Source organism: Macaca fascicularis, chromosome 11 (assembly GCF_037993035.2).
Source record: "Macaca fascicularis isolate 582-1 chromosome 11, T2T-MFA8v1.1".
Lineage (NCBI taxonomy): Eukaryota > Metazoa > Chordata > Mammalia > Primates > Cercopithecidae > Macaca > Macaca fascicularis.
In genome coordinates, this window is record NC_088385.1 from 29,307,194 (window position 1) to 29,329,909 (window position 22,716).

Below are 22,716 nucleotides of genomic sequence, written 5' to 3' on the forward strand. Positions count from 1 at the left end.
GTTAAATCTATTTTAATAGTCATGCAATGGGATGTTATGCAGCCAAAGAGAAGAATTAGATACTCATTCATTTATTTGTATTCATTTATTTTATTCATGTGATAAATATACATTGAGTGCCTACTGTGCTGTAGACAAGATCAGGCTTTAGAATTTTATAACAGGTAGGGTACTTAGTTTTATTCTGCTTTATTCCTTCTGTACATGTTATGTCTACCCCTAACATACTGGAAATTAATCGAGGGTAGAAAATGTGGTTTGACACATTGCATTTCCTCCAAAACTAGAATAATGCCTTTCAGATAATGAGGAATCGCTATAAATCAGTTGAGTTAATAAATATGTGAAAAGCTGTATGATATTATCCTATTTTATAACTTACTCAGATTTAATTTTTTTAAGTAGTATTGGAGTTTTTAAAAACTGTGATCACTGGGGTGTATGATGTCAAGCTCTTTCTGAAATCAACCACAATACCTTAGATAGATTAAAATAGGTATATTTATTTAATAGAGACTTAATCTCTCTTCTTAAAGGGTTAACATTTTCTACATGTACAAATCTTTCGGGACCAGTTGGCTTGAAAATTGATGTTTATTATTCAAACCATTTGTAAAAGATATTTTACGGAATTTCCACTTGGAAAATAGATTATGTTGCCAACAAAGTACCCAGCATTAATCCCCCCAAATCATTTGAAGATTATGAAACACATGGAACAAAATTCCTTTTTGAGTGCAATAATATGGAAGTAATTCTTGGATGCTTTTTCTCAAAGTTCTATATTTCTACTATGTGCTATTTTACTTTAAATAAATGAATAAACTGAGGAACAGCATTTGACCAAGTGCATTAAAAAAGTTCACATAGCCTTAATGGCCTGAACATTTCTCAAATTTCTGTGAATACCATGGTGTGCATTTACTGCAGAGTTCTCTATCCTTACTTGCTCCCATCATCACCCTTAATTTAGCTCATTGAGGGCAGAGGATGATAAAGATGTTTATCCCTTACATTCCAGTTAGCCCCCCTGCATGTAATGACTTTGCTGGGGAAGTCGCATTTATGATCACTTAAAAGCTTGTATCTTATCAATTTCAAGTCCTACATCTTAGAAGACAGTGTAGCAATGGAGGTAAATATGAGTAATTTCTACATATAAAAAGACATTCAAAAGCACTTTAGCCTTTAAAAGTTTAAAACGTTTTATCAGAAAAATCTGACACGATATACATGATATATTCACAAATGATCACAGTTTCAGTTTTTAAAACTTCTGAAGTTTTATCAGAAAAATTTGACATGACACAGTAAACTCACAAAGGATCATTGCCTCAAAACATTAATGGCAACAGATAAAGTTACAGCAAACTTCTGGAGCAATCCAGGGAAAGGAGAAAAAGCAATAGATGATAGGAAGTATTCTTTTTCTATAAAGGGCTTCCCCAAAACCCTTATAACTCAGTTCACTAGCTCTTCACCTTCTTTTTACTTTATTTGAAAATTCTATATATTTGTTTCATGTATAGCTTAAATTACCACCTTGATCCATAATGCATATCTTAATGGTATAAAACAGGTAATGCATCTGCTTAAACTGATTTGTGACAGCAGAGCAGAGATTTGTGATAGCAGAGGTTAATGCCTACTAGCGTGTCAGTGCAGAAGGGATTCAGATCCTGGCTCAGGCCCTGCCCACCTGTGTGACCTTCAGAAAGCTGCTAAACCCTGATAATGTCATTTCCCCATCTATAAAATGGAGCTAAGAATTATGTCCGCATCATGGATTTTACTAGATTTTCCAACACTCAGTAAATGCTTGCTGCTCTCAGCAAGGCAAACACTGACTTAGAGAGTGCTTTTGCTGATTTTTACTACCTTTTGTATTCCATGTACAAATAAGAAAGAGAACGAAGTATTTTTGATGCTAGATGAGTTGAGCTACTGTACTTGAGAGCAATTTACAAATCATAAAATGTTATGTAAATATGACTATAATTGATCTTTACATTGACAGCAATGTGTTTACCAACTTGTAAATGCACTGAAAATCTGTCTTGTAAACAAAGTACTCTCTTGACTTTGTTGCATTTTAAATATGCACATCCCTTGTTCTCTTTAATACTAAAAATTCTTGCATATTTTAATTCTGCTAAACTTTAGTGCCTCTATGTGTTTTTAAAGAATTGCTGAAACACAGAAATAATTTTGCACCTGAGTTGTAAAATGTCAGACAGATCCCCACCCAACAAAGTTTATGGGAGGCCATTGTTTTGGTCTAGCCTCCTGCACTAGGCCCCAGCAGACCAGGCCAGAATGGAGTCATTCATGCTAAGTGTCACATGATCAAACAGAACTCTGAAATGGGCCGCTTATCCAAGAAAACAGGAGATGCATGGCAATCAGTTGAAAGGGGCCTAGTTTGGCACGATATTTTAACCCTTTAAGGAAGGGAACTTTGAAAAGGCCAATTTGCTTCTTGTTCCATGTTTCTACTTTCTTCAGCCCTTTTCTGCCTAAAAAGCAACTGAGGTGCTGCTTTATTCTAGAATGGAATCGTTAAGTAGACTGAAGCCAGTTGACTAGGCTATTTAGCTGATGGCTAAATTTTCGTGGGGTTGGATCCCACCAATCTAGGAAGGAGTTAGCTCAATTAAAGTGATTGATTTGCGTTCAACTGATGTAAGATAAGATCTTGCAGTCCTTACTTTTAGTTAACATAAATTAAGTATGTTTTCCTTACTTAGGGCTTTCAAGGTTCTTGGTCTGACTTAATCTAAATTTCTAGTTTCATGTTGAAAGTATTAATGAGTGTAGTAGAGACAGGGTTGACATGGTAATAGTGGCAGATAAAAGGCAATTAGATCTTCAAATTAAATTTGTTATAATTTTGTCTTTTGACTCCAGTAAGCCAAATGTCCATCGTTCTAGTTTATATGTTAGGACTTCCTAAGATAGGACTTCCAGGGCAACATGATAAAGCATAAACTTCATACTCAAAGAAACCTGGATTTCATTTATTTATTTATTTATTTTAGAAACAGGGTCTGGCTCTGTCACCCAGGCTGGAGTGTAGTGGTGGGAACATAGCTCACCGAAGCCAGGAACTCCTGGGCAGAAAAGATCTCCCACTTAAGCTCCTAAGTAGCTAGGACTACAGGTGTGCACCACCACGCCCAGCTAATTTTGTTTTTGTTTTTGTTTTGTAGAGACAGGGTCTCACTATGTTACCCAGGCTGGTCTCAAACTCCTGGCCTCAAACCGTCCTCCCACTTTGGCCTCCCAAAGTGCTGGGATTGTAGGCATGAGCTATTGTCCCTGGCTGAAACTTGGATTTCAAACCCAACTCAAATACTTATTAATTGGACAAGTTACTTAACCTTTCACTATCTGTGAAACACCTAGCCTATGGATTACTGTCAGTCAACAAACACTTATTCATCTGCTTAGTCAAGAACAAACACTTTCAGTCTCCAGTGGTGAAGAAAGGAAAGTCCCTCTTTTTATAGCTTACATTCTAAAGGGGGGTGGGGCAAACAACAAAGAAGCAATAAATAAACAAACAAGCTGCTTTCAAATAGGGACAAGAGCTAAAAGGAAAATGAAATGGTCTAAGATGATAAGGAGCAGGAAGAAGCTGAGACACTGCATGGGGGCGCGGGTGTTCAGGAATACTTCACCGAGCACTTATATTTTGAGCTGAGATCTGACTGATGGGAAGAAACCAGCAAGTGACAATCTCCAGGAAGAGGATCCAAACAGAGGGAATGGCGTATGCAAACGTCCTCAGGTGAGGAAATGCCTGAAGCACATGAGAGATTCAGAAAGAAGGTCAGTGTGGTTGGAGCAGAGTTGGAGGAGATGGAGGGTGATGGGAAAAGATCAGACTAGATGCAGCTCAGATGAGGAAGAGCTTTTGTAAGTGCAATGGGGAGTTGTCACTGGATGAGTGACATGCTCTGGTTTACATGTTAAGATCCTCTAACAACTGTGCACGCAATGGATTGCAGTGGCACATTTAGTAAGGACACTCTTCTGTTATCCATGTCCGATGATGGTGGATTTGGACAAGGCTGACACAAAAGAAAGAAAAAGAGAGATTCTGGAAATGGGTCTGACAGAATTTGCTGCTGTGTTTAATGAGAGTAAACAAAAGGGCAGAATCCATTGTGACACCTAAGGTTTTAAAAGAGTACTAACTGCAAAAGAGTTCTTTTTCAAGTAGCACAGAAATCTGCCTCTTGCAGCTGCCATATATGAGCTATAATTCTGTCTTTGGGAACCTGTTAAAAAAAAAAAAAAACAGCCCATTCTAACCTTCAAAAGTTTAAAAATAATTATTGTGTTCCTCCTCAGATTTCGTTTCTTTGTCTAAATATTTCAAATGTTTTCAAACACTAAAGTGAGGTGATTTTAGATCCCTTGACAACTGTGAGGGTTCACTTCTGAATGTGTTCGACTTTGGTTCTCTGTTTCTATGACCAGCATCCAACAATCACCAAAAAGCATACAGTCTAATCATCATTAAGCAGAATCTGCTTTTCACCTTCATCCTAGGTAACAACTTTCTATTAATTTCTTTTAACTTTATAGTTGCCCGTCAAAATCTAATATGGGAGACAAGAACAGTGCCTGTGATGATGTAAGTTAGAATGAAATGAGACTGTATCAGGCTGTTCTTGTGTTGCTAAAAAGAAATACCTGGTGCTGGATAATTGATAAAGAGAAGAGTTTTAACTGGCTCATCATTCTGCGGGCCATACAGGCATGGCCTCTGCACCTGTCCGGCTTCTGGTGAGGCCTCAGGAAGCTTCCACTCTTGGTGGAAGGCACAGGGAGAGCAGACGGGGTCACGTGGCAATGGCAGGAGCAAGGAGTGGGGGCAAGTCCCAAACTTATGAACAACTAGATCTCACGGGAACTCACGAAGTAAGAACTCACTTATCACCAAGGGGATGGTGCTAAACCATTCATGAGAGATCTGCCCCCATGATCCAATCACCTCCCACCAGACCCCACCTCCAACATTGGAATCCCATTTCCACATGAGATTTGGAGGGGACAAACATCTAAACCATATCACAGACTCTAAGGAAGGCATACGTGGACCAATGGGGGAGAGTTCAGATTTGGATGTAGGAGCCAAGGATGGTTATGGAGGAATTTGAACAGAAAAAAAAGTTGAGTAATGGGAAAGATGCTGAGGAGTGGCAGTGGTGGGAACTGGAGAAAGCTAGTGTGAGCCATGTGGGGGCATCCTAGATGTAACAGTGAGGAATCTAGCCTTAGAGTGTTAGGTAAAGGGATGTTGCTGAAGGTTGGGGACATAGTGTTGATTTTTTAAACCAAAAGAAATAATTTCACTTCAGAAAGACTACTCTGGTATCAGGCTTATTTAAATAAGGGAAGACAGAAGGAGATAATATTAATTTCTTGCAGTGGTCCAAGAAGAAAGTAATGAAGGGTTAATGAGGCCACAATGGGGGGAAGGGGAGGGGAGAAACGAATGCAGAGGGAGACTGGGGATAGAATTTCCAGAGCTTTAACTGTTCAGATGGAAGGGACCAACAAGGAAAATGAAGAAGGCATGCCTTCTCACCAAGAGAAAACTGAGATTGACACAGAAACCTCACTCTTCACGTATCTGGATTATACACTTCCATATAATTATTTTTAGACTTATCACACATATCTTTATAGCATGCAAAAAGAAACTAAAATTTCCTCTTAAATTATAATGTTTTGGCCACTATGGAAATGGTAGGAAATGAAATCTTATTACTTAGAAATAAAAGATGTATTTAGACTAATACAGTTTCAGTAACTATATTAAGCCCCCAAATCTGCAATTCTATGCATGAACTGATTGGATTACACAATGCGTATCACTGAAGTCAGAATTCAGAAAGCAGTCACAATATGGAATTTCACTTGTGGCTCCAAGTTTTTCTCTCAATGTATACATATGATCAACAACATGCCCGCTATGCCCTGTGTAGGGCCAACTGGCATTTCCCCGCCTTGTGTTTGCTAAATTTGAGGAGTGGAGGAGGAGGAACAAGAGGAGTGAGGAGAGAGAAAGGAGGAAAAAGGGGAGAGACTGCCTTAATACGTGAAATACAGAAAAATACTTAGCAGCTAAGACAGTGTATTCCTATGTAAAAATTAACACCATCATGTTTCTTTGCTTTTCCTTTGGATTTTATCTTTAAATGGTTAATGTGTTTCCTAACTGATTTGACCCAAATAAAAATACATTTACTGCTGTTTCATTATAACTTGAAAGTAATATCAGAAATTACATAAAAGCGTCAAGAAGAAACCAGATCCACGCATCGTCCATCCACCACTCAGAGATAATCAATGTTAAAATTTCATTTATCTCTCTGAACACTTTCCTCTGTGTATCCTTTTAAAATAAAAATTAGGTTCTCTTTCTTTATTTCTCCTTCTTTACTTTTATGTGTCCTTCTTTATTCTTGATACGATACAATTGTGATCTCTTCCTCTTCTTGTACCTCTTCATTTCCCCTCCCACACCATTCAGTTCTAAAATCTTTAGAAGGAGCGCAGCACAGTAAGTGTCTGTGCTGGGTAAGATGTGCAAAGGAGCCATGGCGCTCCAGAATGTGGAGGCCCAAAAGGGAGTGGAAGGTCTATGCAGCAGGACTGCCTGCAGAGAATCAGTACTCAAGTGGGGTGAGGAGGGTGTCCATGCGAGGAGCAGCCTGGTTACAGGCAAGGAGTGTATCCATGCAAAGGAGTGGCCCAGGATAGAGAGGTAGAGGCCAAGCCAGGTGAAGAAGATCCCCTGCAGAGCAGCAGCCTGACCTAGCACCAGCCCAAGGGAGGTGCTATGTTTTGATTGTGTCCCTCGAAGTTCGTGTGTTAGAAACTTAATCCTCAATACAACAGAGGTGAGAGGTGGGACTTTTAAGAGGGCAGAGTCCTTGTGAATGAATTGATGCTGTTATGAGTGGGTTAATTATCCCAGGGGTGGGTTTCTAATAAAAATGTGAGTTTAACCCCTCTCCTTTTACTCTCTCTCTTTTCCTCTCTTGCTTTCCACCTTCTGCCTTCCCCATGGGACGATGCAGCAAGAAGGCCCTCACCAGATGCAAGCCTCTCCATTCTGGACTTCCCAGCCTCCAGAACTGTAAGAAACAAATCTCTATTCTTGATAAATTGCTCAGTCTCAAGCACTGTTATAGCAGCACAAAACACAGTAAGCACAAAACAGACTAAGACCGGAGATGAGGACGACGTCCCTCCGCAGGAGGGTAGCAGAGGCCAAACCGCAAAAGGACAGCATACTTGTGGGGTGTGGCCCACCAAGGGGCATCCCAGCTCATGTGGGCTCTGAGGTGAGGAGGGTATGTGCAAAGAATGGTTCCAGGTGTGGAAACATTAAAGTTATTAGTTTATTTGAGGAGAACTGGCATCTTTATCCATGGAATTTTCCAATCAAGAAATTATTTGTTTCTCTATTTATTAAAATCTTTTATATCCTTTAATATAGTAAAATTTTATTCTCTCATATTAAGTTTACTCTTAGATGTTTAATGTTTTTGTTGCTATTGATAATGATGTCCTTTTCACATTATGTTCTCTTTTGTGGAATACAGGAAGTCTATTAAGTATAATACTCATTTATAATTAATTACCTAAGTCAACTATTATTAGTCTATTAGTTCTACTAATTTTCAATTGATCCTCTTGGGTTATAACTGCCTTTCAATGTATTGAAATTAAAATTGGGGCTGTCACTAAATTTTGTTAATATAAAAGAACCTAGGTCAAACTGCAAACAGAAAGAAATGAATAAAAACATTTTAAATGGTCATTCATCAGTTAAGTCATTTATTCATTTCTCACATATTTGTTGAGGTATGCTATAACCCTGGCCAAATTACATAACCTATAAAACTCTCTGTTTTCTTAACTATAAAATGTAAATAATTAACCTATCTAAGGACTAAATGCTAAATGAGATAATGCATATAAATTGCTGGCATTGCACATGGTAAGTACTCAGTAAATGTTAACAGTGATGATGACTGGTAAAGAAATATGCTATAAACTGTCGTTCCCAATGCCTGCAGAGCCACCATTAGTTGAGAGGATGATCAAGCTCTTCCTTTTTTTGTTCAGTACAGCCAAGTGTACATTTCTTCTCCTTTCCCCTCCACCATTGGGGGAATGACCCTAATTAACTTATTAACTTTCTCTCTCTCTCTCTTTCTCTCTCTCTCTCTCTCTCTGCTTACCTCCCTTTAGCTGTAATTCCCTTGCCTTCAATTTCATTTGTAATTTCTGAAGCCTTCTATATATAATAGGCCCCCAATAAATACTGATGGACTTCAAACAAAATTGGAAAACTACAAGACCCTCAAAAAGTTCTACGTCATATGAAGGTATTAATAAGTCAGGTCACTTAATAGACAAGACAATTCCATAATGAAATCTGAGGTAACAATTAACTAAAATTCTGTAAAATCTGACTGAGCCATATTAAAGTTCCATATGCAATAATATTAAATTTAAGATTTTTAATATAATGATTACGTCCTCCTCCCAAAAAGTATATGCAACATTCGGAATCATTTGCTGATGGCTGCTCTTCAATTTCACAGAAAACATACCTGTTTTCATATTAAGTTGTAAATTGGGAAGCTACTTGTGGTGCCCATTAGCCAAAAACCTAATTTCTTCCAGAAATGTAAAAATAAGCAAAACTCAAACCATGACTTACCCACTTCAGCCAAAGTTCTGATACAGGATTCCACCGAGGCTTTCTGTGACGGGTTTGGCCAGGTGCAATTGTAAATTCTGAAGGCAGATTGCAGTAGCTGAATAAAAACTGGCTGATGTGTCTAAAACCAGAAAGAAGGTAGGCAAAAAGAGATGCTAAACTATTAACAGCCCTGATGTAGCATCTATGCATTATCAGCAAGGTTCACGAAAATAACCTAAAATACAATCTTTCAAGTTTCAGTGCTAGCTAATAAATATCTCATTTGTCAAACATTCATTAGGTACTCTCTTCATGAGAGGCAACATGCTACACACTATAGAAAATGGATTATTTTCATTTTAATTATATTCTAAACCAGAAAAATATGCCATTTCCTGAAGCCAATGACATGAATATTTTTTATAATCCATGGTTTATTACCATGTGCAAATAAGCAGGTGTTTCTGGGTTGGTTGGTTTGTTTTGGTTTCAAGTAGAGGAGACAACCATTTTGAACTACAGAAACAATTTCCTGTGGTTCTATCTAATGGTTTAAAATTTTTCCCTAAAGAAAGTATAATTGAAATGATATTTTAGAAGAGTAATACACAATCACTGTAGAATATCTGTGGACCACAGAAATGTAAATCATCAAGAATCCTACAACACAGAGATACAGTATCAATATTTAAAGACATTTACTACCTGAGTTTTTTGATGCATGTATGTTTATATATTCTTTACACAAACAAATTTGGATGATACTATAATGGAATTCAGTGGCCTAATATTACTTCATGTTTATTTTCTTGGTCATCAATTTTTCCTTTAAAATATGATTTTTAATTGCTATATAATAGACCATCCTACAGATACATCATAATTTATTTAGCTTTTCCTCCTTTTAAGGATGTTTAATTGATTAAATTTTTAGTATTATAAATACTCAGATTAAAAGTTTTATTATATAAACCTTTGTTAATTCTATTTGGATAAGTATAACTTCAGGGGCAAAATGTCTATCATTTAAAGAATTAACTGTGCAGTTATTTCAACACTTGGCAAACAATCAACATACAGATACGAAAGCTCTTAGTCTGCTTAGAGAAAGAGGAAAAATAATTCAATTTAAAGATGAGGTCTCTTTATTTAAAATAAAGTTTGGTAAACTCAGAAAGAGGCATAATAGTAAATAATATAAGAGAAGAACAAACATTTCAAGTGTAGGAAATAACTTTCTGAGCAGAAAAAATTTCCCCTACTCAAATAAGAGAAACTCTTTGCAACAGAATGCTTTGCAATTGTTTGACTTACCTGGAGGCTGGTACTATTGTCTGAAAAGGGGGAATTAAAGAAGCCGCTCACAATATTCATTATTGACTCAGTAACACACTTTTCCAAAAAGATGTCTGCATGTTTCCTGTCTGTAGTTGTGTTGCAAACCTGGAGAGAAAAACAAAACAACTCAGTATGTTTTATCATATTTTTAAACTACAACTCAGTATTGGAACCACCTAAAAATTGTCCTGAAATAGTTGTCAATAACATTTCTTCTGTTTTTTAAAGTTGCTTAGAAGAGAAGCATTTCAGCCTGAAATCATGCAAACTGTATCATTCTTCAGTAGCTTCTCCATCAAGTTAGCCTGTCATTTCAGCCTTGAAACCAAAATTCTTTCACAGACCCCCAGCCTCTTCTTCCTAATTTGCTTCTCCCTTCTCTGGTACACCAACCTTTCCCTCAGCCTCCAAGTTTGGCTTTGCTGGAGAACACTTTTCCACTCAATGTAAGGTGACCAAAGATGAAACAGTCATTCTAAGTATAAGAAAGGTGATTAATGGCAGTTAGTAATTCCAGACATTTTCACTCCTAACCCTCACTCAAATTGGAGGACACAAACACAGAACGCATCTGGACAGGAAAACAGATAGGTAGGAGAAGATAAATCAAAATCCTCCCAATAATTTCGACATTTTTATCCATGGATTATCTGAGAAGCATGGAAGTATAGGTTTGCATGCATTCTTCTCAGAGTGGACTCAGCCAAAGAGACAATGCTGAAGCTGGAGAAAGACCAGAAAAGAGCAGCCCTGGTTCCTGCTCTGATCTTTACATCTGATGAAATGAGGCAGTAATTGGTCATTTTGCATTTTGCTGTAAATTTCAACATCAGCATGATCAAATTGCAAAAGCTAAGATACCTAATTAAAAACACACGAAAAAAAGTTGGCTGGTGAAAAGACAGAAAAACATAGAGATAAAAAGAAAAAGAAGTGGGAGTGGTGGACAGAGAATGTGAGAAAAGACTGAAAAACTGCAGCAGAGAAAGTTTAAATTTTCACAAAATTGTGGTGGGTAATATGGGGGCCAGATGTTCCAGACGTTCTTAGACCATCCAAATTTTTATGTAATTTTTAAAAATTTTCAATAAGTTGCTTAACCAAAAGAGTAAGTCAATGTCACTTAATCTGATATTGTTTAAAAAGCTTTCACACAAATTCATAAAAGAGAAAATTTCTCTTCTCAAACCATGTGTCCCGGGGCTTTTGTTCTGGGATCTGGGAACACTAATGCCAGCATTTGCCAAATGGAGGTGGGAGAAAGAGAACATTTTGCGTCGAAGTCACTTCCCATCTGAGCAGTTCGCTTTTTCCTCATCTATTAATTGACCCCTACCTGACTTTGTTTTTAAAGATTTTTAGTGTATCTAATTTCATAGGGTAATTGCAGGCACAGTGCAATTAACGGAAATAAATTACATCGAATTATGTAATCTTCTAGTTATTGCTCCAGCATATAACTTAGTGCCTGGCACACACAAGATGTTCAACAAACGTTTGTGAAATGAATGAATAATTTAGTAAATTTTTAAATGAAAGAGGGATAAAGGACTCTTATTTTGTTTTAGGTTAACTTTAGGTTGGGCTATATTCCTGGAGCATCTAACCTAGGATTAAAATTTAATTTAATTTACATGGTCCCAGATCTAATATAAAATTGATCTTCCTATGATGGATAAGAATTAGGATTTACTTCTTTTAGCATCTTCCTAACACTTGCTTTACAGTGAAACCTTCTGACACATAGGTTAAAAATATAATAAAGTTGAAGACGTAGCAGACCAATTCCATCACAACCAAAACAAAAGACCTCCCTCATTCAGCGACATTTCAAGGAATTATGTGGGGCTCTCCAGAGTCATTAGAGTATACCACACTGCATTTTCTGCAACTGGACACTTGCCAAAAAACCACCCAGAAATTTGCTTTTTAGTCAGTGGATTAATAAAAATAATCTATTTCTGGATCAAGACTTTCTTCAAAATCCTGGGTTACGAAAAGTCTGTGTTTTACAAAGTTACATGGAATCTATTACTCACTTCATTTAAACAAGAAATTCAAATAATTTTTCAAGATGTTTTTTCTGTTCCCTATGAATGATAACATTTCACCTTGCATCTTATAATATCATGGATAGCCAAGAAATGTAGGAAGCACTTATGAAAATCTTTAAAAATTTTTCAGGAAAAAGAACCTCATACATATGAACATCTCTTTATTTTCTTTTATTTTTATTTATTTTCTCTTTACAATAAAGATTGGACATGGCTCAAATAAAATTACATCATATCAAATTATATTTTTATGTGTAATACATACAGTTTAAAAGTTTTAATCCATTTGCACATATTATTCACATAACATTCTTTCCTATAAAATGCTTTCATGTACTGCCATTATTTAAATACTTATTTTAAAAGGCTATATTTATTCCATCATTCTAATGCACCATCATGCTTTAATCCATTTTTGGAATGAGTTGAGGTACACATTAGCAATATTACAAATCATTTTCTTATCTTCTTAGTTATTTCCTTCTTGTTCATCTTTTATTATGTATTTTTTTTTTTTTGCTATTATAAAGAATTGTGCAAAATTACTGTATTTACTTTCAGATTTTTTTGGCATATTTCACCAAAAGAGGAATCAACAGATGAGGGTATGTAGACAGTTTTATACTGCTGGGCTGATCCTCTAAAATAATAAATTTACAATACTGTCAGCAAACTATCCACAGATACACAGGATGTTCCCTTATTACCACCAAATAGCTTTTGCTTTGGGGCTCTGGTTGTATTCATCTAATATGAGGTTCTTGCAGGAGATTATAAAGTGGAAGAGAAAGAAGTCAGGCACCTACTCTACCTCTGCCTCCATCCCCATCTCCTTCTCCTTGTAGGGGCTTCTGTGTTCTGGATACAGCTGCTACTGAAGCCCTTCCTCCACATCTCCAAGCTGTCCCCAGGATCTAGTAATAGTGCCTGCTCCACGTACCTTCAGGGTCTAGAGGTGGTGAAATCCCTCAGTACTCTCCTATCCCTTCTTGTTAAATCTGCCTTTGTTTCTTGAATTGTGCCATGTGTTTCCTACTATAACTGACTGCTACACCAGTAAATTATAATTGTTTTTATCAATTTAATTATACCTAAAAGTTATTTTTTATTTCCCTCGCTGTTAACAAGGTTGGCCACTTTTCGTGGAATCATTTCATTTCTATCTTCTGTCATACAAACAATTCAAGCCCTGTAAACCATTTTCCAAAAACCTAATGACTGTACATTTAGTATGAGTAACATATTTTTATGAGCTCTTTTCAGTTGTCATTTCATATGTAATTTTTCATTCCATTTAGAATATTTCATTATATTTCATTGTGTAAACTACTTTTCAACATCCAGGCACTGTTATTTATTTTGTTCATTACTATTTATTAATATTTAATATAAACAAGAAAAAACTCCCTCTTAAAAAGAATAGTCTATACATTTTTATTCTAGTTTTTAACTCTTTAAAATATCTGCAATTTGCTGCTGTAGGTGACCTAATTTATGAATTCTGATTATTTTTTCTCCATATGGATATTCAATTGTCCTCAAAACATTTATTAAATATTAATTCCTGCTGCATTCCTAGGTTACTTGAGGTTTGTCTTCTAGTGTGTCACTACTGACTACCTAAATCTCTCCCCAAATCTCTAATATACTCCATGGATTTTTAAAAACTATTTTAACCTAACTCCACAGAATGAAATTACTCCCAATCTGTAATATGTTTCACAACCTGAAACAACCAAGTCGACCATCATTGTCTTTTCCAAGAAAAAAAAAATCCATATTTTTGATTTGTCTTCTTCTACTTCCAGATGAATTTTACTATATGTCTGTCAGATTTAATGGCCTATCACATAAGGACACAAATTATTAAATTGAAGCTACATATTGGACTAGAAGTTAGAACAATGAATCAAACAAAACAATACCCCTACTCTATTAGAACCTCTTTCCCAATTAAGAGAGATACACAATAGACAAAGTAATAAATACATAACATGCTAAGTGGTAAAAATAAAGAAAATAACAGACTAGAGAAAAATAAAGCAGGGCAAGTGGTACAGGGAATGCAGTAGGCAGGGTGGGGATGGTCAAGGATTCCTGTTTATTTAAACAGCTTGGGTGGTATCCCTATATAAGGCAACATTTCACAAAGAACTGTATATGTGCTGCCGAAGCGAGCACGTTTCACAAAGAACTGAAGTTGGAAGCAGCTATCAACATTTCTGTGGGAAGAGCAAGTAAAAAGTTGTCTCTGCCATTAGGATATATGCTCCTGGACACCAGGAACAAGCCTGTCTTGCTCACCACTGCACATGCAGCACTTCAGCACATAACAGATATTCTAAAATTACTTGTTGAACAAGCAGATATTAAGTGAAATTCTAGACACAATTGTGTTTGAACTTCTCCCCTTGCATATATGATGTCCTTCCTCTCTTCTGCTCTAAAAGTGACTGCTACCCTTCCAAGGATGGTTGTCTATGGTAAATAAGTTACCACATGTTGAGCAGCACTGTCCTACAGAACTTCCTATAATGATGGAATCGTCTATATCTGTGATGTCCAATATGGTAGCCAGTAGACACAGGTGCATACTGAACATTTGAAATGTGGCTAGTGCAACTGAGGAACTGAATTTCTACATTTTATTTATCTGAATTAAAATTTACATTTAAATAGCCACAGTTGGCAAGCGGCTACCTCACAGGGCAGGGCAGCTCTAGAGCCAGTCGCATACTTTTGATCATAAGGAATACAACTCCTAAGATCACTTTAGTATTTTACATAGACAGTAAAAGTGTTCCTCTAAATATCTGAGGGGATATCTCATATTTATTTTAATTTGCATTCCGTTACTTGTGAGGCCAAAACTTTTCCAAGCATTTGCCTTCTATATCTCCTTTTTATGTGAATCATCAGCTCATACACTCAATTGGCTTTCTTAGAATTCTAAATTCTTTTTTTTAAACAGACAACATTTTCGTAATAGCAATACATATTAATTGTAGGAACTCTAAAAATACAGAAAATATAAAATGGAAAAATAAAAATTATCTATAATCCTATAATTCAGATAAGACTATGATTAACATGTTGGAATTTTTTCTTCTAATCTTTTTGGTCTGCCAATTATATTTTACATAATTGAAATCATTCTAGATTATCTGTTTCACATCTTCCCTTTTATACTTCAAGCTTAAGTATTTCTCACATTATTAAAAATTCTTAAAAAATAATCTCAGTGACTCTAACATCCACCATATAGATATATCATAACTTACTTAACCATTTCTCAAATATTAAATATTTAAGCTATTTCCTACTGAATATTATCATAAAAGTATGTTGAGCTTCTTTGACCATAAATCCCTTGTAGCATTTGCTTTTGCTTTTGTTTTTTTGAGACAGAGTCTCACTCTGTCTCCCAGGTTGGAGTGCAGTGATGCAATCGGCCCACTGCAACCTCTGCCTCCTAGATTCAAGGAATCCTCCTACCTCAGCTCTCCAAATAGCTGGGACTACAGGCACATGCCACAACACCCGGCTAATTTTTGTATTTGTTTCGTAGAGAGGGGGTTTCACCATGTTGTCCAGGCTGGTCTCGAGCTCCTGGGCTCAAGCAATCCGGCTGCCTCAGCCTCCCAAAGTACTGGGATTACAGGTCTGAGCCACTGTCCCCGACCCTTTATAGCATTTCTAATTATTTCCCAAGGACAGATTTTTGGAGGGTAAATTACTTGACATATTAGAAAAGTATGGAGGTTTTTTCTAAATGCTTTTTACAAAGGCTGCAGGAAACTATACTCTCATCAGCAAGGTATGCAAATACATACCCTGAACCATCACCGACATTTAATATGCTCTTTCCAAGCTTGCAACTTAGATGGTTGAAATTGTGCACATATACCCTATAACTTAAAGCATAATAATAATAATAAAAAAAAGAAATTTGGATCTTATTTCTTTTTTGTGTTGTTTTAAAAGTTATTAATATTTGAACATTTTCAGAGGTTTATTAACTACTTGTATTTCCTGTTCTATAAATCATGAATGCTTTGTTTTTCCCATTTTTCTATTAAATTGTTGAGTTTTTCTTATAAATATATGTAAGTTCTTCATGTGATGGTTATTGCCCTTTTTAAAACTGTATCATAGCTATTTACATTTTGATGTGTTTTACTTTATTTATTCATTTATTTTTAGAGACAGGGTCTTGCTCTGTTGCCCAGGCTGGAGTGCAGGGGCATGATCTCAGCTCTCTATAGTCTCAAACTCCTGGACTCAGGGGATCCTCCCCCCTCAGCCTCCCTAGTAGCTGGGACTACAGGCATATACCACCATGCCTAGCTTATTTTTTTTGTAGAGACAGGCTCCCTCTATATTACCCAAGCTGAGTCTCGAGCTTCTGGCCTTAAGCAATCCCTGAACTGGGCCCCCCAAAACACTGGGTTTACAAATGTGAGGATATTTTTAATTTTTATTTATGATGTTTTTATGTACTTAAGTATTAAATTTTCAAACAATGAAATGGCTATGATTTTCCTTAGCTAATTTCATCTATTGCTTTCATCTAAAGACAGATAAATATTATCTACGTTTCCATCCATTTTTACTGGTTCAGGTTTTTTTCTATTTAGCTATGAAATCCATTTCAATTATTGCTATTATGTGAGTTCATTTCACCCTAAATAGCTAGTGTCATCAACAGTCATTTTTACTTCAAATCAACAATTTTTATTGAGTGTCCATTCCATGCCAAGAATATTCTACATACTTGAGATCCATCAGTAAACAAAATATATAAAAACCACTATTCTAATGGAGTTTCTATTACTAATAATCCAAGGGTGGGCAAACACAGCACATGCATCAAATTTAGCCAGATCCATTCATGTTTGCACTGCCTGGGACTCCTTTCTCTATAGTAATTGTCATAATAGTGGCAACAGTAGTCTACAAAGTTGAAATATTTACTATTTTGCTGTTTACAGAAAAAGTTTACCAGTCCCTAGAAATATCCAATCCCTTTCCACTAATAGGTGATAATTTATTATATATTAATATATATGTAAAAGGCTATTTCTGGCTATTCATTTCATTTCATTGATTTGCCTACTTAATTCTATGTTCAGACCACATTTTCTTTGTTTTCAAATCCACTTTTTAAATATTTTTAGCTTCATATGACATTTATTTATTTATTTCACAAATATTTATTGAGTAGCTAGTATGTGTGACACATTGTTCTAGGTCAGGTATGCAGCAGTGAACGGAGATAAAATTCCTGTCTTTCATTTGTTTCTACTGAAACAAATACAAATAAATATATATATGTAAATGTCAGGTGGCATTACGTTCTATGGAGAAAAATGAAGCAAGTGTATGGAGGATAGAGAAAAGAGGCAGTTACTTTATATAGGGTGGTTGGCAAAGCCCTCTCTGAAGGAGTGACTTTGAAGGAAGAACCTAAGAGACAAGGAAGAAGTTATGCAGATACTGGGGAGTCCAGCATCCCAGAGAAATGTACAGTTGCTGAGATAGGAATGCATTCGGCATACCTGAGGAGCAGCAAGGAGACCACAGGATGGAACAGAGAGCTAGCTAGGGGGAGAATAAGAGGACAAGGGGAAGAAGGGTGGTCATAGGGTGGAGGCTAAGTCACACAGGGGTTTACTCTGAGCAAGACAGGAAGTCACTGGAGGAATCTGAGCAGAGGAGTGACAATCGTCTTCTCCTTCTTCTCCCTCTCTTTCCCCTTCACCCCCTTCTCCTCCATCTCCTCCACCTCCTCTTCCTCTTCCTTCAATCATGATGGCTGCTAGATAAAGGATAGACAGAGAGAGGGACAAGAGCAGAAGCTTGGAAACAGGTTTGAAGCTATTGCAATCATCCAAATGAGAGAGAATGGTGCCTCGGGGTAGGGTAGTTGTGATGGGAGTGTTCAGGAGTAGTCAAATTTGCAAAATTTTATGATTAGGACTTGCAGAATTTGTGGAAGGACTGGATTTTGGGTAGAAGAAAATAAGATTTACAGATGGCACCAAAATGGTTTGCCTGAATGCCTACAGTGAGTAATAGAATTGCCATTTATAGAGATGCCACAGTCTTGAAAAGGGATTATTTTAGAGTGGGACATGGGAATGAATAAAGAGTTTGAGGTTAGACAGCCAAGTGGAGGTGTCATGTAGACAGTTAAATATGTGAAACTAGGCATCAGGAGAAGCATAGAAAGTTGTGAGTAAATGAGATTAGCAAACAGTGACTATAGACAGAGAAGGGATCTGTTCCAAAGTCTGAGTCTGGCACACTCCAATATTTAGAAGTTGGGAAGATGCAGAGAAAACAGACAAGAGACTGAGGAGTGGACAGTGTGGTGGGTGGCAAATAGAATGGAATTGACATCCTGGGGTCCAAGGGAAGAAGCCTTGCATAAGCCTTATGTAAGTTATAGAATATACTTCTTCACTTCCCTGAAATGTTAGTTAGAAGACCATATAAAATGAGCCCTTTCAAATGAGATTTTTTAATAGCTCATTTGACTTAAGAAATTCAAAAAAAATATTTTTTTAAATTGACTTAATGTCACCAAATTAAAGAACTAGGAAAGTGTGTTTCAATGTGCATATAACTTGTATCTTTACTCCAACCTCCTACATATTTATTTGGTAAGTTAAGGGAGCAAAAATTTTAAGTAAAAACTTGACTCAATATAAGAGTTGTTAACAATTAAAGATGTAGAATAATGAAACCAATTATATCAAAAAAATGGCTCAAGTTATCTACCTGAAAGTGAAATACACAAGTTTGTCTTGTTAACCAGTGACTAATGGGACACTGATATGACAGAGAGTTAGGTGAGCCTCCTAAATTATTTCTCGGTCTAATTTCATTCTGCCAGTATATCACTTAAGAGTACTGTTGGTCCTCATAGGATCCTGACATTGATAGCAAAATTGGAAACATCTTCAAAGAAAAAAATATAGTCTGAGGCTAACATTGATCATAGTCTACCCTCTTTATGTGCCTTCTCATAATGACTCAAATCCCCTGACTATCAACAACAATCAGTTATAAAGCCAAAGAAGAGCTTTTCTGCGCTACAAACACCAGTTTTAGCTGCACTGGAACATAGATCAAAGTGGGCTGTCATTAAATGCTCTGAAAGACAGTGTAACAACTTTCCATGGGTCTAATAGCATTGCTGCCTGCCTAGATCTGGTGTGCTTACAGCACATGGATACTGTCTCTGTCAGGATATTAGAATGGAATGAGAATGTGAAACAATCTAGCACCAGTTTATTAAAAATAATCTTTTGGGAAAGATTTTCTTGTATGGGTCTTAACAAGATAAGAGACAAAGAAATGCCAATACGAAAATGAAAAACCCCAAAAAAGGTGACTTTAGACAGCCGTACTCAAGGACAGACAAAAAGACCCTGGTAGTGCTGACTCCAGAAAAACAAGAGAAGAATGGTGGAAGGTGGTATGAGTGCCAATTTCATTATTATTAGTAATTTCATTACTATTTCATCTGTATTTTTAAAAATATTGTCAGTTCAGGTGCAGTAGCTCACATATGGAATCCCAGCACTTTGGGAGGCTAAGGCGGGCAGATCACGAGGTCAGGAGCTTGAGACCAGCCTGGCCAACATGGTGAAACCCCGTCTCTACTAAAAATAGAAAAATTAGTCGGGCGTGGTGGTGGGCGCCTATAATCCCAGCTACTCAGGAGGCTGAGGCAGGAGAATCACTTGAAACTGGAAGACAGAGGTTGCAGTGAGCTGAGATCACCCCACTGCACTCCAGCCTGGGTGAAACAGTGAAACTCTGTCTCAAAAAAAAAAAAAAAAAAAAAAAATATATATATATATTTCTCCAAATGTCTACTAAACTGTGCTGAGTCATCTGCTGCCTGAAGTACTGGGTTCCATCCTGAATGTCATACCTTTCAACAAAACACAGAAACTAGAGGGATCTCAAAAGTATGTTGAAACTAGAATCCCAGTAACTGTATCAGAACAGGAATCACTGAAAGAAATGGAGAAAATGATGGAAGACATGACGGCTATCATAAAATACTTGACCAGCTGTTGGGGAAAAGCACTGGATGATGCTAGAGCAGCCCTCCCACTCTATAACTAGCTAGGAGAGTCAACCAGAAAATTCTCTCTGTAGAAGCCACAGGCAAAATTATGAGACCGACTAAGATGATCTTCATTTTCTTCAAGTTATATAATTTTGTCATTTCAAAATAGGTCACTAGCAAGAATAGTGAGGAGGTGCTTATAGTAAACACATCTTTAACTGAATTATTTTGTGTTGCTGGAGAAAAAATAACTAGGTAAAAATTATAATATGGAAAAATTTGACAGCATGATTCTGGCATAAAAACACACATACACCAAAAGAACAGAAAAGAGGACTCAGAAACAAATCCACACACCTACAATGAACTCATTTTCCACAAAGGTGCCAAAAACATACACTGGGGAAAAGACAGTCTCTTCAATAAATAGTGCTAGGAAAACCAAATATCCATAAGCAGAAGAAATGAAACTATATCCCTATCTCTCATGATATACAAAAATTGAATCCAAATGGATTAAAGACTTAAATCTAAGATCTCAAACCTTGAAACTACTACAAGAAAACATCAGGGAACCTGTCCAGGACATTGGTCTGGGCAAAAATTTCTAGAGTAACACCCAACAAGCACAGGCAACCAAAGCAAAAATGGACAAATGGGATGACATTAAGTTAAAAGGCTTCAGGTCGGGCACAGTGGCTCACGCCTGTAATCCCAGCACTTTGGGAGGCCGAGGTGGGCAGATCACTTGAGGTCAGGAGTTTGAGACCAGCCTGGCCAACTGGCCAATATGGTAAAGCCCCATCTCTACTAAAATAATAAAAATTAGCTGGGCGTGGTGGTGGGTGCCTGTAGTCCCAGCTACTCGGGAGGCTGAGGCAGGAGAATCACTGGAACCCAGGAGGCAGGTGTTGTAGTGACCTGAGGTAGCACCACTGCACTCCAGCCTGGGTGAGTGAGACCCCATCTCCAAAAAAAAAAAAAAAAAAAAAAAAAAGAAAGAAAAAAGAAAAGAAAAAGCTTTTTGTGCAGCAAAGGAAACAATCAACAAAGTGAAGAGATAATCCACAGAATGGGAGAAAATATTTGCAAACTATCCATCTGACAAGGGATTAATAACCAGAATCTATTAGGAGCTCAAACAACTCTATAGGAAAAAAATAGAATAATCTGATTTAAAAATGGGCAAAGATCTGAATAGACATTTCTCAAAAGATGACATACAAATGGCAAACAGGTATATGAAAAGGTGCTCAACATCACTGATCACAAGAGAAATGCAAATTGAAACTACGATGAGATATCATCTCACCCCAGTTACAGTGGCTTTTATCCAAAAGAGAGGCAATAACAAATGCTGAAGAGCACGTGGAGAAATGGAAACTCTCGTACACCACTGGTGGGAATGTAAATTTGTACAATCACTAGGGAGAACATTTTGGAGGTTCCTCAAAAAACTAAAAATAGCCGGGTGCAGAGGCTCACTTCTGTAATCCCAGCACTTTGGGAGGCCAAGATAGGTGGATCACTTGAGGTCAGGAATTCAAGACCAGCCTGGCCAACATGGTGAAACCTCATCTCTACTTAAAAAAATATGAAAATTAGCCAGGCATGGTGGTGCATGCCTGTAGTCCCAGCTACTTGGGAGGCTGAGGTGGGAGATGGTTAAATCCTGGAGGTGGAGGTTGCAGTGAGCTGAGATCACACCACTGTACTCCAGCCTGGGTGACAGAACCAGACTCCATCTCAAAAAAAAAAAAAAAAAAAAAAAATCTAAAAATAGAGCTACCATATGATCCAACAATCTCACTTCTGGATATATTCCCACAAGAAAGGAAATTGTACACTGAAGAGATATCTGCACTCCCGTGTTTGTTGCAGCACGGCTCACAATAGCCAAAATTTGGAAGCAACCTAAGTGCCCACCAACAGATGAATGGATAAAGAAAATGTGGTACATACACACAGTGGAGTACTATTCAGCCATTAAAAAAGAATGAGATCCAGTCATCTGCAACAACAGGGATGGAACTGGAGGTCATTATGTTAAGTGAAATAAGCCAGGCACACAAAGACAAATTTTGGATGTTCTCACTTATTTGTGGGCACTAAAAAATTGCAACAATTATATTTATGGAGATAGAGAATAAAAGGATGGTTACCAGAGGCTAGGAAGGGTAGTGGAGCAGAGGGGAAGTGGGGATGCTTAATGGGTACAAACATGTAGTTAAAAAGAATGAATAAAATCTAATATTTGATAGCACAACAGAGTGACTACAGTCAAGAATAATTTCTTGTATATTTTAAAATAACTAAAGAAATATAATTGGGCTATTTGTAACACAAAGAAAGGATAAATGCTTCAGGTGATGGATATCCCATTTACCTTGATGTGTTCATTACACATTATATGGCAGTATAAAGATATCTCCTGTACCTCATAAATATATATAGCTAGTATTTATCCACAAAAATTAAAAAGAAAAAGAAAAAAGTAGTAAGAT

At 36.8% G+C, this 22,716-nt stretch overlaps 1 protein-coding gene across 7 annotated transcripts in view; it reads right to left on the reverse strand.

The window, feature by feature from the left end:
* ITPR2 (inositol 1,4,5-trisphosphate receptor type 2) overlaps positions 1 to 22,716 on the reverse strand; it is a 496,384-nt gene that overhangs the window by 233,993 nt on the left and 239,675 nt on the right. For all 7 annotated transcript variants that reach the window (XR_010579338.2, XR_012420091.1, XM_065523922.2 and 4 more), the window contains 2 exons: positions 10,049 to 10,177; positions 8,753 to 8,873 (listed from right to left, as the gene is read on the reverse strand). Coding sequence is in view for 5 of the 7 variants with exons in the window: in XM_065523922.2 (XP_065379994.1) it covers positions 8,753 to 8,873; positions 10,049 to 10,177 (250 nt within the window). In the remaining 2 variants the exon portion in view is untranslated. The remainder of the gene's footprint in view (positions 1 to 8,752; positions 8,874 to 10,048; positions 10,178 to 22,716) is intronic.